This window comes from Netta rufina (assembly GCF_964035555.1).
Source record: "Netta rufina genome assembly, chromosome: 5".
NCBI lineage: Eukaryota > Metazoa > Chordata > Aves > Anseriformes > Anatidae > Netta > Netta rufina.
Window position 1 is genome coordinate 33,953,584 of NC_140128.1, and position 18,104 is coordinate 33,971,687.

Here is an 18,104-nt window from a genome sequence, read left to right on the forward strand (position 1 = left end):
CCCCTCCCTAATTAGCTAATTAACGGGGCCTCACGGGCAGGTGGGGCTGGCTCGGAGGAGTAGAAGTGGCTGTCCGGGCGGGGGCTCGGGGGTTGCCCTGCGTTTTGTGGGGTGTCGCTTAAAGCACTTGGGGGGCGCCCCCCGGCATGGCGAGTGCCTGAGGGGGCAGGCAGCCCTGTGAGGAGCCGGTGCTGAGGGAGTTGGGCTCGGTTAGTTGGTTACTGCGAGCTGCAGCCCCCTGTGCCCACCCAGAGCCCCCATCCCTCGGTTTTGTGAGGTGTGGGTCACCCTCCTGGGGTCGGGGAGCAGCCTCGCCGCAGCTCAGCGTGGTGGCCTTTTGGCTCGCTCCCTCAGAGCTGACTCAGTCCATTCGCCCTCTCCTCTGGAAACCTTTTTCCTGAATAACCCAGACCTCGTCTTTTCAGAGTCTCTTGGTCGAAGCCAGCTTTTTCGAAGTACCAGGAGGTTTGTGTGCCAGAGTTTCCATTTCTAGCGCCAGGCCTCGGGTGTGGTTTGCCATGACGCTGGGACAGAGAGTGTAGAGGAGTGCCTGGAGGCCTCGCTGGCCTCTCTCCTCTCGACTGCTTCCAAGAGACCTGGGACCCAACTCCAAGGACCAACTGTGAGTTTGCTGTGATGTTTATGCAATCAGTGGAGAGAGGAAAGTTTGAGAGCCTTACAGGAGGGAGAGAGGAAAGAACATGCCATAAATCTGTGCTCCCGCTTCTCTGGAGCAGCCCAGGGATGTTTTCTCTCTTGACAACTGCCCCAAGTTTTATAGGAGGTAGAAAAGTACCTCTACAGAGGACCTTCAGAGACTATGAATTCCTATTAGAAAAGAGATCTTAGAAATCATTCCACTTATTTTGCCCTGGGGCCAATCCTCAGTTCACTTTCCCCTAGGTAGATTCCCGTGATATGTCACTGTGTGTGGTACAACAATGAGTGTACTTTCAAAAAGCGACTCAAGACATTTATCTTACCCTAGAAGTTAATTATCACTGAGCATTAACTTTTTATCTTACTGAAATAATACTTTTTTATTTTAAAAATAAGACACCACCACCACCCCTGAAAAAAAATGAACAAAACCAATGCCAATTCTTTGGCGTAGAGATTCTCTAAATTAACTATATGAGATTTTAATGCCATTATCAAATGTACGTACATTAATGAGGTAGGGGAAAGCAAAAACACGTAATTCATTAATATTCTTTATCCACTGTTTGCCTTATTTTATGTTATGCAGATTTTGATACTGATACTCCATGCATTGAGCATCTGAGATGCCTTCCATTTCGGATCTGGCTGTCCACAGTGCTGACTAAGTGGCGAGGCTACTACGTAACATGGCTGTCTCACTCCTTTCCTCTAAGACTGGGATTGCTTAGGGAAAATTGAGTGCTCAGGTAAACAAGATCATTAGAATAGCAATACTTCTGCTCTTTTTCCTGATGCAGGGCAGCCTAGTAAAGGTCATGGGATAGAAGGAGGTTAGATAGCATATTTACTCTTATCTCCTGAGGATTGAAAAATTTTTCCTACCTTTTAGCAGAAGATAAGTCTTGCTTGCATCTGCGGGCAAAACTCAAGTTGCTGTAATGGTACTCTTTACATCAGTAGTCAGACTAAAGTAGCCAAAAACATTCATGCTTTGGAAAAAGATCCTGGCAACAAGGAGGCAAAATACCAACTAGTATTACAAATACCATGAAGTTGACGGTCTTAGTCAGAATATAGCTTTACCAGACCCAGCAACAAGACAGCTTTATTCTCTAATAGAGAACTGTGAGCTATAACTAAGGTGGAACCTCAACAAGAGTGTATATCAGACAGAAGGCATTGTAAAAAAATAAAAAAAAAAGAAAGCCTAATATCCTGCTCATGCATATTTATACTCCTTTGACTTTGCTGCATACATTAGTTTGAAGAGTGTGAGCCTGTAAATGCAGAATAGTATTTTCAAATTACTCTTTCTCTGGCCTGTGGTGTACCACGTCTGCTTAGTACTGGCATACCAGTACTAATTGGCGGCACCCCATGCCAGTGGCCGTGCATGATTTGTGAACTGCTATTCTTGTCCTTAGTGAATAACGATTACAAAAATAATCTGGTGACTCTTGAGAGAGAAAGCAAATGTGGTGTTAGTAATTGATAGAAAATGCTAACCATGACAGCGCAATGAGGAAACCTGTAGGTTACTGTGCATGCCCTCTGTGCAGGGAAGCAAACACTGGAGGATGAAAGGAATGGGGACAGGAAGTATACAACATTGCTGGGGGTAACCTAGATGACACCATTGGAGTCTACTTTGGGATTAATACGTAGATCACTGAAAGCAATACAGGTCTTTCAATCTGCTGGAAGAGAGTTGGTATTGGGGCATTTGTCTTCAGTTACAGACTTAGAAATTTACACCTTTTACTGTATGTGAAAAACAAGGGATGTTAAGATTTTTGTCCTTTAATTGGTGATTTGTTGGTGATTCCTGATGACCTCCACAGGTTCTGCCTCTGATGATGATGACATGTGCAGACCTGTAAACAAACTCGTTGATCATTGTCAAGACAAGGAGGCTATTTTTCTATAGCAGTTTCCGTTCCCAGAAATCAAGCCTTCAAGGCTTCTGAGGAAAGCAGGTAAATACTACTTTCAGTTACTGCTATTGCTATTTTTTTGTTAATGGGTACAATTCTCAGAAGGATGCTGTGTGTTACAAAAGTGCTTGGTAAGACCATGGTCAGGCCGGCATTCATGTTCAAAACGGTCTGACATGTTGTCTGTCAACATGTCAAAACTGACATCTGTCAGCGGTTATGATTTTTTTTCCAGGTCATTCTGATACTTGGTTTTAGGATGCTAAAACTAATACAACATTTATGCAGTGCAGCAGAAAGGTCTGGAGTTTGGCTCTTTGTAGCTTCTCCTAGTAGTTTTTCAGTTCATTTTCTACTATGTGAGAAAATGTATAGGTAACTTGAACAGAACCCCCTGTCCCCTCAAAAAAGCAGCACACCTACAACTGCAGGAGTGGTTACAGAGCTGTTTTAGGACTACACACCAGCTGTGTGGATGACAGGACGTCATTACTCAGAATACCGATGGGGACCTGAGGCACAGGCTGCCTGCTGCTCTGGAGGCAAGGCAGGCAGCAGCCTCCCTCCTGGATGGAGAGGGAGGGAGGGAGGCGTGTGTGCCTCCAGCTGGGGATTGTTTTTCTTTTTCCCCAGCTGTAAGGCACAGGTTTTTCTGTTGAGCTCCACCACAGCTTGACACCAGGTGCGCCTGGCAGTGCAAGTCGCGTTTTTAAATAGCCTCTCTTCTTTTTTTCGCTCGCTGTTCGGTTGATCTATTTTGGGCCCTCTCCACGCAGCTTTAATCAACCCATTCGGTGCCGCAGTAATTAATTATTCCCCTAGGAGCCCCGAAAGAGCTGAGCTGAACCCCTGGAGGCCGCCTCAGAGGCGGTCCCCCCGCGCTTGGGGCCGTGAGATGGCGGCGGCGGGGCCCTGCCGAGGCCGCCTCAGGGCTCGGCGCCGCTCCCGGGGCCGGCAGCCGCGGCCCCCCCGCTCCTCCCCGCCCCGGTTATGAAAGCTCCGGGGAGGGGCCGGGGCAGCGGAGGCCGGCGGAGCGCAGGTGAGAGCGGGGAGGCTCGGTGGGGACCCGGGGAGGGACCCGGCCCTCAGCGGGCTCTTCCCGAGGAGCCCCCGGGGTGCGGTGCCCGGCAGCCGGGAGGAGGAGGCGGGGAGCCGGGGCAGGCAGCAGGCTCGTGGTGCTGGCCCCCACGGTCAAAAGCGTGTTTGGAGCTTAGCGAGGGAGCCCTGCCCAAATATTAGGTGGTGGCCGTGAAGTAGGAAGAGTAGGAAGTGTCTTCTGAACGGGCTCGGTGGGACAGCAGTCAGCCTTGGCTGTCTTTGCAACAACTCAGACCCTGTCCTTAGCCCAGTCTGAAGAGCTCAGTGTGAGCTGCTGCAGGAACAGTTAGGGTATTATGTGGTTTCACAGATGTGCTTTATGCAGATCTGTGGGTTTTAAGCTTAAAATTTCGGTAGAAGCACATCTGTCAAAACATACCCCAGTGCTGTAGGATACACTCATTTTCATATGGGAACAAAGAAGAGTTTATTGAACCTGTTCCCCTCTCCAGCAGAGCACAACAAAAAGCTACTGTCATGCTGATGAAAGAGGCTACGGGTATAAGCACTACTTCCAGGCCACTGGGATAAATTTCACTCCAGTTTTCCTCTCTGTCGTCTGGTTAAAAGTCTGTGACAGTCTTACCTTCCGTGCTTTTATTTGCTTCTAGTGGTCAGACAGAATGGCTCCAGTAAATCAGCCAAAGGACAAGAAGCATGAGAGGGCGCATGAGTATTGGTCAGAAGAAGCAAAATCGTCTGGGAAAAGGAAACTGGACTACAAGGAACTAGAGAACGAACCACTAGCGAAGAAATTGTTTCTGAGAAAAACATCCAAACCCCTAGAGAAAATCGGTAACGCTTCTTTACTGTTTCTCCCAACCAGATTTACCCTAAATCACAGGTATTGACTAGCTGAAGAAGGAGAATGCCAAGAGTCACATTCAGATGACTCTATTACATATTCAAGTGATACACAGACATGTATCGGGGTAGTGCAGCCTCCAATTATCTGTCTAGTGGGAGTGTGTCTGCATGTCTGTCCTTCGTATTTGAAACTCCATACCCCTTGGTAGAAGCCTGCCCACTGATGATGCCATCACCGCACACTGGAGAGTTCTGTGGAATTCCTGAATTACCAGATCTCTGCTTTATTGTAGGACAGACAGCCTTGGTAACAAATCATTTTTTCTTCCATGCAATTCTTAATGCAGTTTCTTAGCTGTAAGGTTGGTTTTCTACAGCGTGCAGTCTAAACTGACATTGCCACCTGATCTGTGTGTATTCTAACTTTTCCTAAAGCAAGCAGGAGTTACAAAATACGAAGCAGTTGTTAGTGTGGACAGTGGTCATGGAAGCAAAATACTCTTGTTGGAAAGGAGTTCTGTACGTAGTTGTGGATAGTTAAAGCATCTTCTGTAGCTGACTTAGCTGTGTGGTTTTCATTGTAACTTCATGGCCTGATTTTCAGATTTGATGAGCACCTGTAGTTCCCCTAAGTTTCAGAGGGAGTTGGATGTGGTTAGTACTTTGAGGAAAAAGAGACCAATCGTATTTTTCCCGAAGACTTTTCTTAAAAAGATCAAGACCTTTGCATTTGAGATTTTCTGTTCTTTATACACACTTTGTGAGAAAAACATCCAACCCCCCAGAGAAAATCGTAATGCTTCTTTACTGTTTTATATATTGATTTTAATATGTTTTGGAAAAAAAAATTTTTTTCTTCTGAATTATGTAGTACAGGTCCAGTTTCTTGCAGTTGAAATCTGTTTTTAAGCGTTTACTACAGCAGATTCTAAAACGGCCTGATGTTTTTACTTAGTAAATTTTCATTTGCAACCACACTGAATCTGAAAAAATATGCCCCCTTCTGTCACTTCTGAAGAAGGAACTGTGGATGCTAATTCTTCTGTGGAGGGAAAAAAAAAAAAAAAGGAATTAAAATATAAATCCTTTTGTGCCCGCTTCAACAGGTGTGGCAAGTGTTAGCACTATGTTGGCATGTGAATAAAGAAGTTTAGTCTCTCACCCCTGCATTTCTAGGTTCCAGGCTTGCATTAAAGGAAGATTTTGTTTAGTTTTTAATCACACAGAATGATCCTTATGTTTTTGGTCTTCTGTTTTTTCATTAGTATCCTTAAATGAACGTAGCATTTTTGTTTCTTAACAAAGGCATCTTTCTCACTTGACATCTAGATCTACTGAGGTGTTACAGTCTATTGCCATGGGGATGATTAGCTCATAGACATGGGACTGCGCACAGATCTTGTTTTTATCTAAAGGTCCCTGAAGATAAAACTTGGAACATGAACAAAATGTAGAAGCATGCTGTGCTCTCAGCAAAAATCACCCTGAACAGAAAGGTTTTCAGGCGGTGAGGCGTCAGCAAGTCTATTATCAAAAACAAACCTCACAGTTTGCAGGCAGACTGTACGGGCTACAGCACAAGCAGATAGAATATTCTCATTCACAAGCAGGCATTTCAGGAACTGTGTGGGAACTCCCATTGCCACACTTGGGGAAATTTCAGGTGTAATATTTCTGCTTTTCACACGTCTGACCTTCTTTCCCCTGCACACAGGGGCTCACCCCCTCCCACTGCATGTTGCCAAGTTGCTGGGGCTTTGGATGGCCTCAGTATATTCTGGGTACGAACCATTCAGGCTGTTTACTGTCCAAGAGATGCGCCACCTGAGACTTTGCTTTAGTCCTCCTTCTCGTGCTGTCTTTTTGCTAAATCTTTGGCTAGCAGAAGGAAGTTTGAACATGAGGAAGCATACACAAAGTTTGGCAGCCTATGGGAAGCACTGGGCTCCGCAGTGGCAAAGGCTGCGTGCTCCTTAGACGTGTAAGAGTCATTTAGTCTTTTCACTTGTGGCTGAAGCTTTTCATGGATTTAGCAGCAAATGCAGATGTCTTCCCATGTTTAGTGAATGAGCATGGCCGGCGTTGGCTCCCAGTAACTTTTATTCTTTTCCTCTCTGGCAGGTCGGAGTGGAGGTGGGTCTGTGACGAGAAACACCAGAGCCCTTTTCCATCAGCTGGAGCGGCGGTGCAGCATTGTTCATTATGTCTACCAGAACAAGCTGGGAGGCTCCATCCGGGCGCAGCTCAGGCAGGTGAGGAGTTCCTCCTTCATGACCTGTTGGATGTCCTAACTCTTTTTTTTTTATGCTGTATTGTTAAGCTGCAAGCAATTGGGATGGAGGCCTATGACATTGTAGCTGTAGGTGAAGTGTAACGTTCTGGATGCACAGCAATGACATAGTCATCAAGGTCTTATTTCTGACAGGGAGATGTTATCCTCCCTCGTTAATATTAGTTATCCTGCCTTCTTAGCTCAGCCCAAGAGGCTTAGCTCCCTGTACGTCATTTAAGGCATGGTATCTCTCAGTTCTCTGTTGCTTTCCGGGTGCTGTGGTTGATGTGGATTTGCGTGGTCCAGATTGTTTCCCCTGGGGACAGCACGTACTCCTTGCGGAGAGGAGCTTAGCCTTTGTTGTGAATGTTCTACAGCTGGTGGTGATTAGAAATTGTTAGTGCTCCTCATTCAGAGATACTCAGGGATCCCTGCAGAAGTCATAATTATCTTTTATCTTTGTAACAGTGTCTACAGCTGCCCTTTCTGCGTTCTCTGACCTCATACCGCCTCTTTCGAACAGCAAGTCCCTTTGACAGGAGAGTGACATGCCTGGAGTGGCATCCAACACACCCAAGTACCGTAGCCGTTGGTTCCAAAGGTGGAGACATCATTCTGTGGGACTACGAAGTACTTACTAAAACCTGCTTTATAAAAGGGGTAAGTCACTGGGTGTGTGGGGTGGGTAGGAGGGGAAAACTGGAGCACCACCAAATATCTGCGGGTCAGAAGTGAGATCTGTTGTGAGAAACACGTGAAGGCCTTGGGCTGCAGAGTAGCCAGGCATGGGTCAGGACTGAGATGCAGCAGCTGTCATTCCTAAATTCCAGATTGTTCTAGGGAACAATCCTATTGCACTAGGGAGAACAGAGGCTTGTTGAGTAAATTCATAATGAAACTGTACTTGATGTGCGTTCAGTGTGGGGGGAAAAAAAATCAACAACTGGCAAAACAATTATTTTAAAGGGATGCCAGAAGCAAATAGGCAGAGAGGGTCTGTCTGGTTTAGGTCTTGATCTTTCTCTGCTCACCTTTTATTCTGTGTCATATGAAGAAGCAACTTGGAGTGGAGAGAAACAAAGTCCCTACATCTGAAGTAAAAAACTAAGCTAGAATGAGTGGTTTGTACAGCTAGCATGCCCCCATAGCATATTCAGCCATTGGCAGTCCTACAGGGACTCTAAAAGACTCTTCTGTCCCTTCCTAAATTAACATAGGTGTGCACTGGAAGGAATTCCATCCTCCAAAAATTCCAGGGCTGTATTTCTTTTTTTGTTACTAGTGTGATGTCAGCCAAGGAGCACATTGCTGGGGGACTGGCGGAGTTGCAGCTCTATTCTCTGGGAGGGCAGCTGCCTAGACAACTGTCATGTGGGAAGGCATGGTTGTCTTTGTCTCCTGGAGGGCTGTGGTGTGTTTGACTGTTGCTGTTAAGAACGTAGCAGAGAATGCAGACTTAGAGCACACACTTTCCTTCTTCCCCATCACTCAGTGGATTTTTTCTTTTGTTCATCCCCTTCCTTGTAGATGGGAGCTGGAGGGGCCATCACAGGAATGAAGTTTAACCCTTTTAACCCTAGCCAGCTGTACACTTCGTCAGTTGCCGGCACTACCACCCTGCAGGATTTTAATGGCAATACTTTCCGGGTCTTCACCATCTCCGAGGACTGGGAGTAAGAAATACAGCAATGTTTTGGGCCTCTGCGTCCTGCTGGCAGGAGCACTACACAGAGAGAGAGAGATGCTGGTCTCTAATATATGGGAGCTGGGCTTCTTCTCCACGTAGACCTCCTTTACCCTCTAAATTTCAAGAGTTCCCTCCCTTCTGAGGAGGCTCGCTCTCCCTTTTTATTTTTCTCTGAAATGGGGTGGTGGGTAGAAGAGAGCTCTCCCTCATTAAGGGGAAGGACCCAGATGCTTGCTTACTACCTGTTATACGTGGGAGTGTGGGGTGGATTTCCTCAGCTCTGTGCTCTGTAGCTCTGCCCTGGGGACCTGCTGACCTCTTGGCCTGCTAGCAGTGCTGCTCGCTGCCAGGTGGCTTTTGCAGAGCCATCTGCGGTCCCCTCAGGCCTTCTCCACAAACGCCACTGGCTTTAAGTGGTACACGTCATAAGGATCACACCAGTTCTTCCCACCTAACTTTCGGTGCTTCTTGTATAAAATACCAAAATTAAGACTCAGATTCTTCAGAGGAATGAGGAGGTGAATTTCTAGAGGCAATTCTATGTGCCTGTGTTTAGAATCCCCCTCTCACACTATTCTGTGGACTCATGAGGAAGCCTGACCTCTTCAATTAGTTACTTCAGTGCTAGGTAAGTGAGGGAAAAGGGGTTAGCCTCCTCTTTGCTTTTCTCCACCTGATTCCTTCTGGTAGCAGCTTCCGTGGTTGGTTTCCAAAGCGGCTGTTCCAGCTGCAGTCTTGTCTTGGGGCAGAAGGTGAGCCCTAGTGGTGCTGGGATGACTGCTCAGGTAGGCAAGGTGGGACGGGAAGATCTTGTATCCCGGTGGATCCCTGTCACAGCAATGCCTGGATTTGAAAGGACATGCAGTCTGTCTTTGCTGCTGTGAGGGCAGGCAAGCTCTATGGGTGGGCTTTTTGTCTTCATTGGCCTCTTGACAGCTCGTGTGTACTGTGTGACTTCATTAAATGGTTGCTCTGTGAGCAGCAGATGGAGTGCACATCAGAGTCTGGGGACTCCCAGTCTGTGTCCTTCTTTTCTGTCTTTGTGTATGTTTTCCACATTTCCTCAGTTGAGGTTCTTGTGCCTCGTAGCTAGCAGTAGAATTACTCCTGGCACTGCTCTTGTGCTGCCTGCTGGTACCTTGAGAAGGACTAGGTATGGAATGGAAGTAGGCTGTAGTGAACTGGTGAACGAAGCCGCTGTAAGAAAAGCTTGGTGCAGGGCTGTTGTGAGATTTTCTGTAGCTTCTGTATGCAGTGGTGCTGGTTTTTCTTCTGATCTCCTAAACCTGGTCTGAGCCAGGTGGTTCAGTGCAGATTTGTCGCTGCAGATTTGTCCTTCCCTCGGCAGCAGAGGAAGCAGTGCTGCTAATGAGGTTTGCAGCCCAAAGCTTTGGGGTTGAACCTAGAGGCTCAGAACATTTGGGGTTGAACCTAGAGGCTCAGAATGTATACGCTCAGGTCTGAAACAGATCAGAAAGATCTTATGTGTGTCCCCTGAAAAAAGAGCGGTGCATCGTGCCTTGGGAAACCTGCAGTGTGTTCCAGGAGATGAGTTGTATTAAGATTTTTTTTCCCCCACTCTAACCTTGATGCCTTTTGGCTCTGTGTGTATTCCAGAAAGGGCCGGGAGATTCTCTTGGAGACATCAAGTTCAGTCCTTATGAGGCAGTGAAGCTTTATGTGGCATCAGGGGATGGCACCCTAAGCCTGCAGGACCTTGAGGGCAGAGCCGTGCAGGTGATCTCCCGTGCCCCGGACTGTGGCCACGAGCTCCATAACGTTTGGTGAGGAGGGAGCAGTGCAAGGATGAATCTCTGCTCCTTAATGCTGTGGTTAATGGTTAACCCTTAGCGCTGGGTTAGTGCTGTGGCTCTGCTCGTGCTCACTAACATCTGCTTCTTTGCAAGCGTGAGGAGATCCTTGGCGTGACGTGGCCCTGTGAGGAAGCTCAGAGATAGGCTCCCGGTCCCAGCTCCAGCACAGCAGGGTGGGTGACAAGCTAGGCAGCCCCGGGGCACCTTGGTTTTTGCAGTAGCTGAGTGCGCTGCGTGCACCTTCTGGTGTTATTTCTGGTGACACCATCTCCTGTCTTGCAGGTACTGACAAAGCTTTGCTGTATAAAGTGTGAGGTGAGAAGAGCAGAACATGCTTTCTGCTCTTTGTTGTGATCGGTGTTCTGGGCGCTTTGTGTGCAGCAGCTCAGGCAGCAGAGGAGAGCTCAGGCCAAAAAACATTCCTGAAGAATCAAAGTTTCAGCTTACTGAGTTTACCCTATTGCCCTCTGGAGTGTGCATGCTCACCATGCTAATTCCCAGTGCCTTGAAATCAAGAATAATTTGCAATTCATTGCAAATTAAAGCTTTCCCTACAGGTTCCCAAAGGACCCCAGTTTTACTCTCACTGGCCCTACCCTCCAGCAGAGCTGGGGTTAAGAAATAGGTCTTTATCAGATAAATCTCCACTTAGTTTTGTTTCTTGGAGCATGAAGTTGAGACAGTTTAGAGGTGCAACTTTCCAATCCAAAGCTTTTGTCTTTTCTTTACTGCTGCTTCACTGTGTTGTGGGAAACCTTATTTTAAAGCTGTTTCTGTATGTTTGGCTATGTTGCATGGGTGTTCTGATATTTCTCAAAGTGTGCAGGCTCCAAGGGACTTCTCAGCCTTTGTGTTCCACTGTCCCAACATGTCACACTCTGTCTAGTGAGCATTTCACAAATTATTTGGAAATTATTTCATATTCAGTCGCCAAAACAAGCACTGCTGATAAACCTTCCTGATGTTGAGGGCCACCCCATCAGATCAGGCAGGAGATGGCAATTACAATGTGTTGTGGTCTCCTTTGTCAGAAAGGGACCAGATGTGAACCAGAGCTCAGCTGCCTTCAGCTGCCTGTGGGAGGCAGCACTGATTTTTGTCTCTTTCCCTCTAGTTGCTGGTACTGCAGCGTTGATGTTTCTGCAAGCTGCCGCGCTGTGGTGACAGGAGATAATTTGGGCAACGTGGTTCTGCTCAGCACTTCTGGTGAAGAGGTTTGTATGGCTCCTTACAGCACCTCCTTTACAGGAATCTGCACTGCTCATCGACTTCCCTGCACTACAGGGGCCCAGTAAAGTGGACAAGTGCCTTGCAGCTGAGATGAGCCTACACATAGTTTAGGGGCTAAGACTTCCTCAGCTTCTGCCAAGCATGTTAGTCAGTGTGATAGTAACAGTTCTCCAACAGGGACTGTGTGATGTGCTGCCCTTTTCTTAAAAGTATTTGTTACTGGGCAGAGTAATTATACTGTAACCTGAAGAGCCTAAATACCTTCTGCCAGCAACCTTCATCCTTCCAAAAATTTAGCGCCCTGATAGGAGTCATTTGGGAGGCACTGCTTTGACAGACACCTTTCCATGACTGTGGAGTAAGTATGGAACAGTAATTCAACAAACATTGGGATATAAATTGCACTACTGCTTCTAGACATAAGAGGGCAGGCAGAGGCAGACTCTGAAGCAGTACAGAAACCTATTAGAGAACAGGCTTGGAGTGGCCCTGCTTACAGGAGCCTGCTGTACCACCACACTGGAATTACCATTTTTCCTGCCTGCAAAGGTAACATCTGTAAGAGTGTGCCACCCGGTGAGCTGTGGCCAGAGGCAGCTGTGTAAATTAGCGAGCAGTTACACATACATGAGTTTTGTGCATTAAAGGTTAGTTGCTTTCTTTATTTTTTTTTTCTCTTGAAAGAATTTGATGGGCTCTTCTGCATTTAGGAGATACCTATTATTATAGAGGGAGGGCCAACTGTACTCCTTTGACTAGAAAGAATCTTCTGTCATCCAGTATAAATTTATTGATAGTCAGTTTATATCCATTTGTTCTGCTGAATTTAAATATTTCTTCTTATATTTCTTTTCTGATACCTTTCTAGAAGCCAATTGTATCCCATCACCTGTCATTTTTACTAAGATAAAGAAAGCAAGCTTTTCTGATCTCCCACAAAGTAGGCCCATCCTTATTATGTTGGTGGCTCATTTCTGTACCTGTTCCAGTTTGTTTTAATCTTCCTGCAGCTGCAACACTGGCACTGCATGAAGTATTCCACATGAGGTCTTAACAGTGACATTAATGCTTCGCTCCATGAAACAGGGATTGTATTTTTCTTTCCTATAGCTGTAATAAGTTGGTGGATCAGAGATTCTCCCAGGAATAAATAGTTCCAAGGTCATTCCTCTCCTTTCTTGTTTCCAGTAGGTGTATTATAGAAGGTTTTTTTTTTTTTTTTTTTTTTTAACTCTGTAAATGTATGACCTCTTTACTCTGCACTAGTACACTAGCAGATTCTCATTTCATTTTTTTTAAATCCAGTCCTTTTTTGTGTGTGTGTGATTTTTATTTTTTGTTTGTTTGTTTCCTCTGCTTCAGATTTGGAAGCTGAAATTGCACAAGAAGAAAGTAACTCATGTGGAGTTTAACTCTCGATGTGAGTGGCTGTTGGCCACAGCATCTGTGGATCAGACAGTCAAAATCTGGGACCTCAGAAACATCAAAGACAAAACTAATTTTCTTCATGTGCTTCCTCATGACAAACCTGTCAATGCAGGTAAGTTCATGAGATAAGAATTTTGTCACACAGATGCCTGCTGCATCTCCCATCCATGTGTTTTTCTTCCTTTCTTTTTTCATGAGTTTTGGATTCTGTGTTGCTTTTCTTCCCCCAAAGCATGAGCTGATTCTCTCTTTCTTCCAGTTATCTCTTTGCATTTTTTTAAGAGATGAAAACACTTTGGAGCAAGCCTCAATACAGCCAGATGCAAATTGTTCAAGTATCATGTAACTTTTAAACACAAACATTGAACATGAATTTTACCTCAGTCCTTTGGGAGAAAGTTGATTTAACTTGTTAACCTGTATTTTTTTTAACCTTCTGAGTAAATTATTCAGAATTGCTGTTCATGGTGGAAGCACGCACAAATTCTATTTTTTGACAGACTTATCCTAGGCAGCTTAGAGCTCGTTATTTTCTGAGGTGCTGCCTTACAGGTTTAACAGAGAGGATGCTCCTGCTTTCTTGCTGAAAAGCTTTCCTGCATGCCAGCTGTCTTCCTTTTGCTGGTGCTTATAAGCAAGGAAGGCAGTGGGAATGTGCAGACAGAGGCAGGGAGATGAAATAGGGCAGCTACAGATGGCCTCAGACTTGCTGTACAAACGGTGGCACTGTGCTTTCTTAGTGTTGAAACATCAGCAGTGTCTGAGATGAGAAAACTGAATTTATTGGGATGGTTCCTTTGGCAAAAGCAGGGCGTGGGACTCAAGGCTGTTTCTTGGCTGCAGTTTTACCAGTTTCTGCAAGTCTGAACTGTAGGTGTCAGTTTCCATCTTTTCTGGTGACTTCCCATCTGAATGAACAAGTTCCTTTCTTGGCTATGTCTCTTTCTGACTCTAAAATGAGAATGATTCTTCCTATGTAACTCCATGCTGTAGGTTTCAGCTTACTGTAAGAGCCTTGAGTTTGCTTGAGACAGGTGAAGTCTTGTGTTAGGGCACATGGCCACGTGTACATTTTTAGTTTAAAAAAGAAACAAGTTGACATTTTCCTAGTTAGAGAAATGTGACTTTTATGTTTCTTGTCAATCACAGCATACTGATCTCTTGTTTGCCTCGTTGTCCCCCTCTCCCAGCTTACTTCAGCCCAACGGATGGTGCCAAGCTGCTGAGTACAGACCAGCGCAACGAAATCAGGGTTTACTCTTGTTCAGATTGGACCAAGCCACAGCATCTGATCCCACACCCACATCGGCAGTTCCAGCACCTCACACCTATTAAGGTGAGTTAAGCCAGCATAGTCCAAGAGGAGCATCACCCTTGGTGCTAGCAGCAGGCTTTGAAAGAAATGGTCTGATTTCTGGGCAGGATACGATGGTGGGTGGATATTCACACTGCTGCAGCTCTTGCAGAGCATTCCGCTGAGGATGCTCGTGTTTCTGAGTCTATGAGTGGGATGGACAAACTGCTGCTCACGCTGCTGGTTCCCTGGTGTGTGTCAGCATTAACTCTGCCCCTCTCTAACTCCCTGTCCCTCTGCTCTGTGACCAGGCGACGTGGCATCCTCGCTATGACCTCATTGTAGCGGGTCGCTACCCAGACCCGAAGTTCCCAGGGTACACGGTGAACGAGCTGCGGACTGTTGATATATTCGATGGGAACACCGGGGAGATGGTTTGTCAGCTCCATGACCCAAACGCGTCTGGAATCATCTCGGTGAGTTGGGCACTGCAACTAAAACTACCTCTGCGTGTTGAACTGCAGCCAAGAGATGGGCTTTAGGGGCGAGAACAATAGGAACATCCTCTCCACTTGTGACAGACTCACGGTCTCGTGGGGTTGTGGCTGCTGGTTAAAGCTGCTGACTCGAGCAGGGCTGTTCTGTGGTCATCTGTGGGTTTCCTGTGATGCTCTTTAGGGAGCATTTTGCTTTCCAGATTGTTGCCGTTATATAAGCAGTGGTGCTCTTACGCCTCTGTTATGTAAGCACTGATGTTCTTACAGACTCTCATTGTTTTTTCCATTTTCAGCTCAATAAATTTAACCCTATGGGAGACACACTGGCCTCTGGCATGGGTGAGTAAAGAGAACCTAGAACACTAAGCACCCAGGAAAGACTAGGCTTGTTTCTCAAGACTAAAAGCAAGTCGTGAGTGTGGTTTCCCAGATCCCATTCACTAGCAGTCCCCTATAATTTTCTACATCTGTGAAGGAAGTCAAGACCTTCTTGTCAGTCTTCCACTTTTGCCGTTACGAAATGGGCTGCTAGTCATCTCTCAAGCATTCCTGAGCACGAGATCTGCAGGGGAAGAAGCCTCCCCTGAGCCCTGCTGCCATCTGCCGGCCATATAACAGTTCCAGAACACAGGATGGGGGGAAAAAGGCCTTTTCCGGCTAGGCCTGTAGCACTTTCCCTTTATTTGACTTACCTTATTTCGCAGGCTTCACAGCCAAGATTACAAGATTTTTCATAGGCGGTATGGGATTAAGGGAATGGATTGTAGGTTTCTGTCTTATAACTGTGACAGATGAGATTAGAAATTACTTGATTACATTTTGTAATTAGAGAAAAAATTCATGGGTGTTTGGAGATTGTCTGCAATAAATATCTTTGTATCCTATTTGCCTTGGAAATGTCTTAGAACAGACAAAACATTTTGAATTTCTGGCATTGAAGCAGCATAGCCAAAGGTATTGTCCGTCAGAAGATCTACATCAAATACAATGTTTAATTTTTCCTCTCAGGCTTTAATATTCTGATCTGGAGCCGGGAGGAGATGGTGATGAAGAAGCAAGAACATCTTCTGAAAGCCATGACAGAACAGGGGATTGGAAGCCGGAGTTTGTCCAGACGTGGAGGGCAGAGACAGGCAAACCCAGGGACAAGCAAACTGAAAGCTAAGTTACTGTCTTGGGATGTGGAAGAGATGAGAACAAAAAGCAAAGATCCTAAATCACAGGCAAGGAAGCGAAAAGGGAAGGATCTAGAAAACTGATTTAGTATTTTGATCCTTTCTGGATCAGAGAGGACAAATTCAGTGCTGGCAGTGGGCAGCATAAGTGCTGCAGGGCATTAGCCTTCTTGCTTTGTCCTTCCTCCCTGGATCTGATCTTGCTTCCCTGATTCCCTTTGCTTCCCCTTCTAGAGAGTTGTCCGTTTGTCCTCCAGGTGGAATTACCACTTATTTTCTGAGGCATCAGGGAAACTTCAGAGGTCTTCAGATCCTGCTGCAGTTACTGCTTCCAGCCTGCCACATCTGCTTGTTACCAGTAACAGATTGGTAACAGAGGTGATCACCTCATGTGGCGCGCTGTGGAGCAGCTCATGACGGGTCCCCAGAGAGTCCTAGTCAAACTGAACTGAGGAAGCCTTTGTTAGCGACACTGACGTCCTGAAAAGGTCCAATATTTGCAGGGGTGAGGTGATGGATAGCTTGGGTGACCCAGGGAACACCAGCTTTCCCCACAATGTGCATCTGTCAGAACCTCAGGCTTCGCCTATTCTGTGCTTGCAGCTGTTTAACTAGGCTACAAAGAACACGCCAGTCCTCTTTGTCTGCCTTGTGGGATGCATGGGCAGTACAGAGCTGGGAACCTACTGATTTTGTAGTTTCTATCTCGAGAACTCCAGGCTTTTTCTTGCTACCAATTAGGTAATATTTCTCACCCATGCCTATGCACGTCAGAATATTGGATGAATGTTTTAAGGCAGAAATGAGGGATTTCTTCCAGACACCCCTTTTCAGAGCCAAATCTTCAAACTGCTGTTAAACTGAAAAGTTTTGCATATTCTAGATTGTTAATAAAATAAAGCTGTCTGGGGCCTTGCTGCTGTTCCAGAGGTTGGTGGATGGGACAGGCTCCAGGCCTGCTCGGATTCTGTGTTCACTTTTGTAGTTTTGCAGTATTGCTATGAATAAAGTTTTGTACTAAACTGAAGTCCTTCTGTGGTACATAGAGTGGGTGCTTTGCACATTCTGCTGAGCTGCTTTTGTTTGGGAGGTTAGAAGACGTTGACCTTTCTCCTGATAAACTAAGAGAACTAGAACAGTGCTAGAACTAGAGAAGTCAGTCGTAATGCTGTGTCTTCAATGGACCCTTCACAGCTGCATTATGAGCTGTGTCTATGCATGGTTGCTGCCATCAAAACTAGTTTATCTCAATTCTCTGTCTGCTGCTGGGACTGTAAATCACAGTTTCCCCTTGGGAGGGGGCGTACTGCAGTACGTTCTGTTTGCCAACACTGAGCACACTGGGGTTAGCCCTGTGAACTCAGAGAACAGGAGGAGTGGAGTTCAGTGTGAATCTATTTTAATGATGAAAAGGAAATGTATTGGAACAATCACAGAAAGTCATTCACAGTCAAAAAGTCTACGGGGTGGGTACTCACCCCGTGCCACCCTGTGGTTTTACTTACGAGACCATGGAGAGGACATGAGAAAATGGGATGGAAAATCTACCGCGACCCTAGAGGCATGGGTACGTGAGTTGCAAAAGAAAACAATCAAGAAAAAGGGATTCTCTGAAAAGTTTGCTGCTCCAACTTCCAGCAGACAGTCCTTCAAACACAGAAACGAAGAAGATTCTGACCAGGATTAGGGGAGCCCTGCCTCCAGCCAGGGGGAGGAAAGGGACAATCGAGTTTATTGGACTGTGTGGATTCGATGGCCTGGCACGTCAGATGCACAGAAGTATAAGGCTTTAGTAGACACCGGTGCACAATGCACTATAATGCCATCGAGCTATAAAGGACCAGAGCCCATCTATATTTGTGGAGTGACAGGGGGATCTCAGCAGTTGACTGTATTGGAGGCTGAAGTGAGTCTGACTGGGAATGAGTGGGAAAAGCACTGCATTGTGACTGGCCCGGATGCTCCGTGTATCCTTGGCATAGACTATCTTAGAAGAGGATATTGCAAGGACCCAAAAGGGTTCCGGTGGGCTTTTGGTATAGCTGCCTTAGAGACAGAGGGCATTAAACAATTATCTACCTTGCCTGGTCTCTCAGAGGACCCCTCTGTTGTGGGGTTGCTGAGGGTCAAAGAACAGCGAGTGCCAATCGCTACCACAGCTGTGCACCGGCAGCAATATCGCACTAACAGAGACTCCCTGATCCC

At 46.2% G+C, this 18,104-nt stretch overlaps 1 protein-coding gene across 3 annotated transcripts; it reads left to right on the forward strand.

The window, feature by feature from the left end:
* Positions 1-74: 74 nt before the first annotated feature.
* On the forward strand, positions 75-16,926 carry DDB2 (damage specific DNA binding protein 2). 3 transcript variants are annotated; one of them, XM_084288118.1, is made up of 14 exons: positions 178-209; positions 426-622; positions 1,250-1,409; positions 2,505-2,639; positions 4,307-4,490; positions 6,624-6,754; positions 7,243-7,434; positions 10,079-10,245; positions 11,390-11,489; positions 12,868-13,045; positions 14,124-14,269; positions 14,539-14,703; positions 15,018-15,063; positions 15,733-16,926. In XM_084288118.1, the coding sequence occupies exons 5-14, from the start codon at positions 4,319-4,321 to the stop codon at positions 15,981-15,983; spliced, it is 1,548 nt and encodes a 515-aa protein (XP_084144244.1). In that variant the 5' UTR covers positions 178-209; positions 426-622; positions 1,250-1,409; positions 2,505-2,639; positions 4,307-4,318; the 3' UTR covers positions 15,984-16,926. The 3 variants fall into 3 exon arrangements, with proteins under 3 accessions (XP_084144245.1, XP_084144244.1, XP_084144246.1); XM_084288119.1 differs by lacking the exon at positions 10,079-10,245 and adding an exon at positions 8,302-8,447 and having other exon boundaries at positions 75-622; XM_084288120.1 differs by lacking the exons at positions 178-209; positions 426-622; positions 1,250-1,409; positions 2,505-2,639 and adding an exon at positions 3,610-3,636.
* The last annotated feature ends 1,178 nt before the right edge of the window (positions 16,927-18,104 follow it).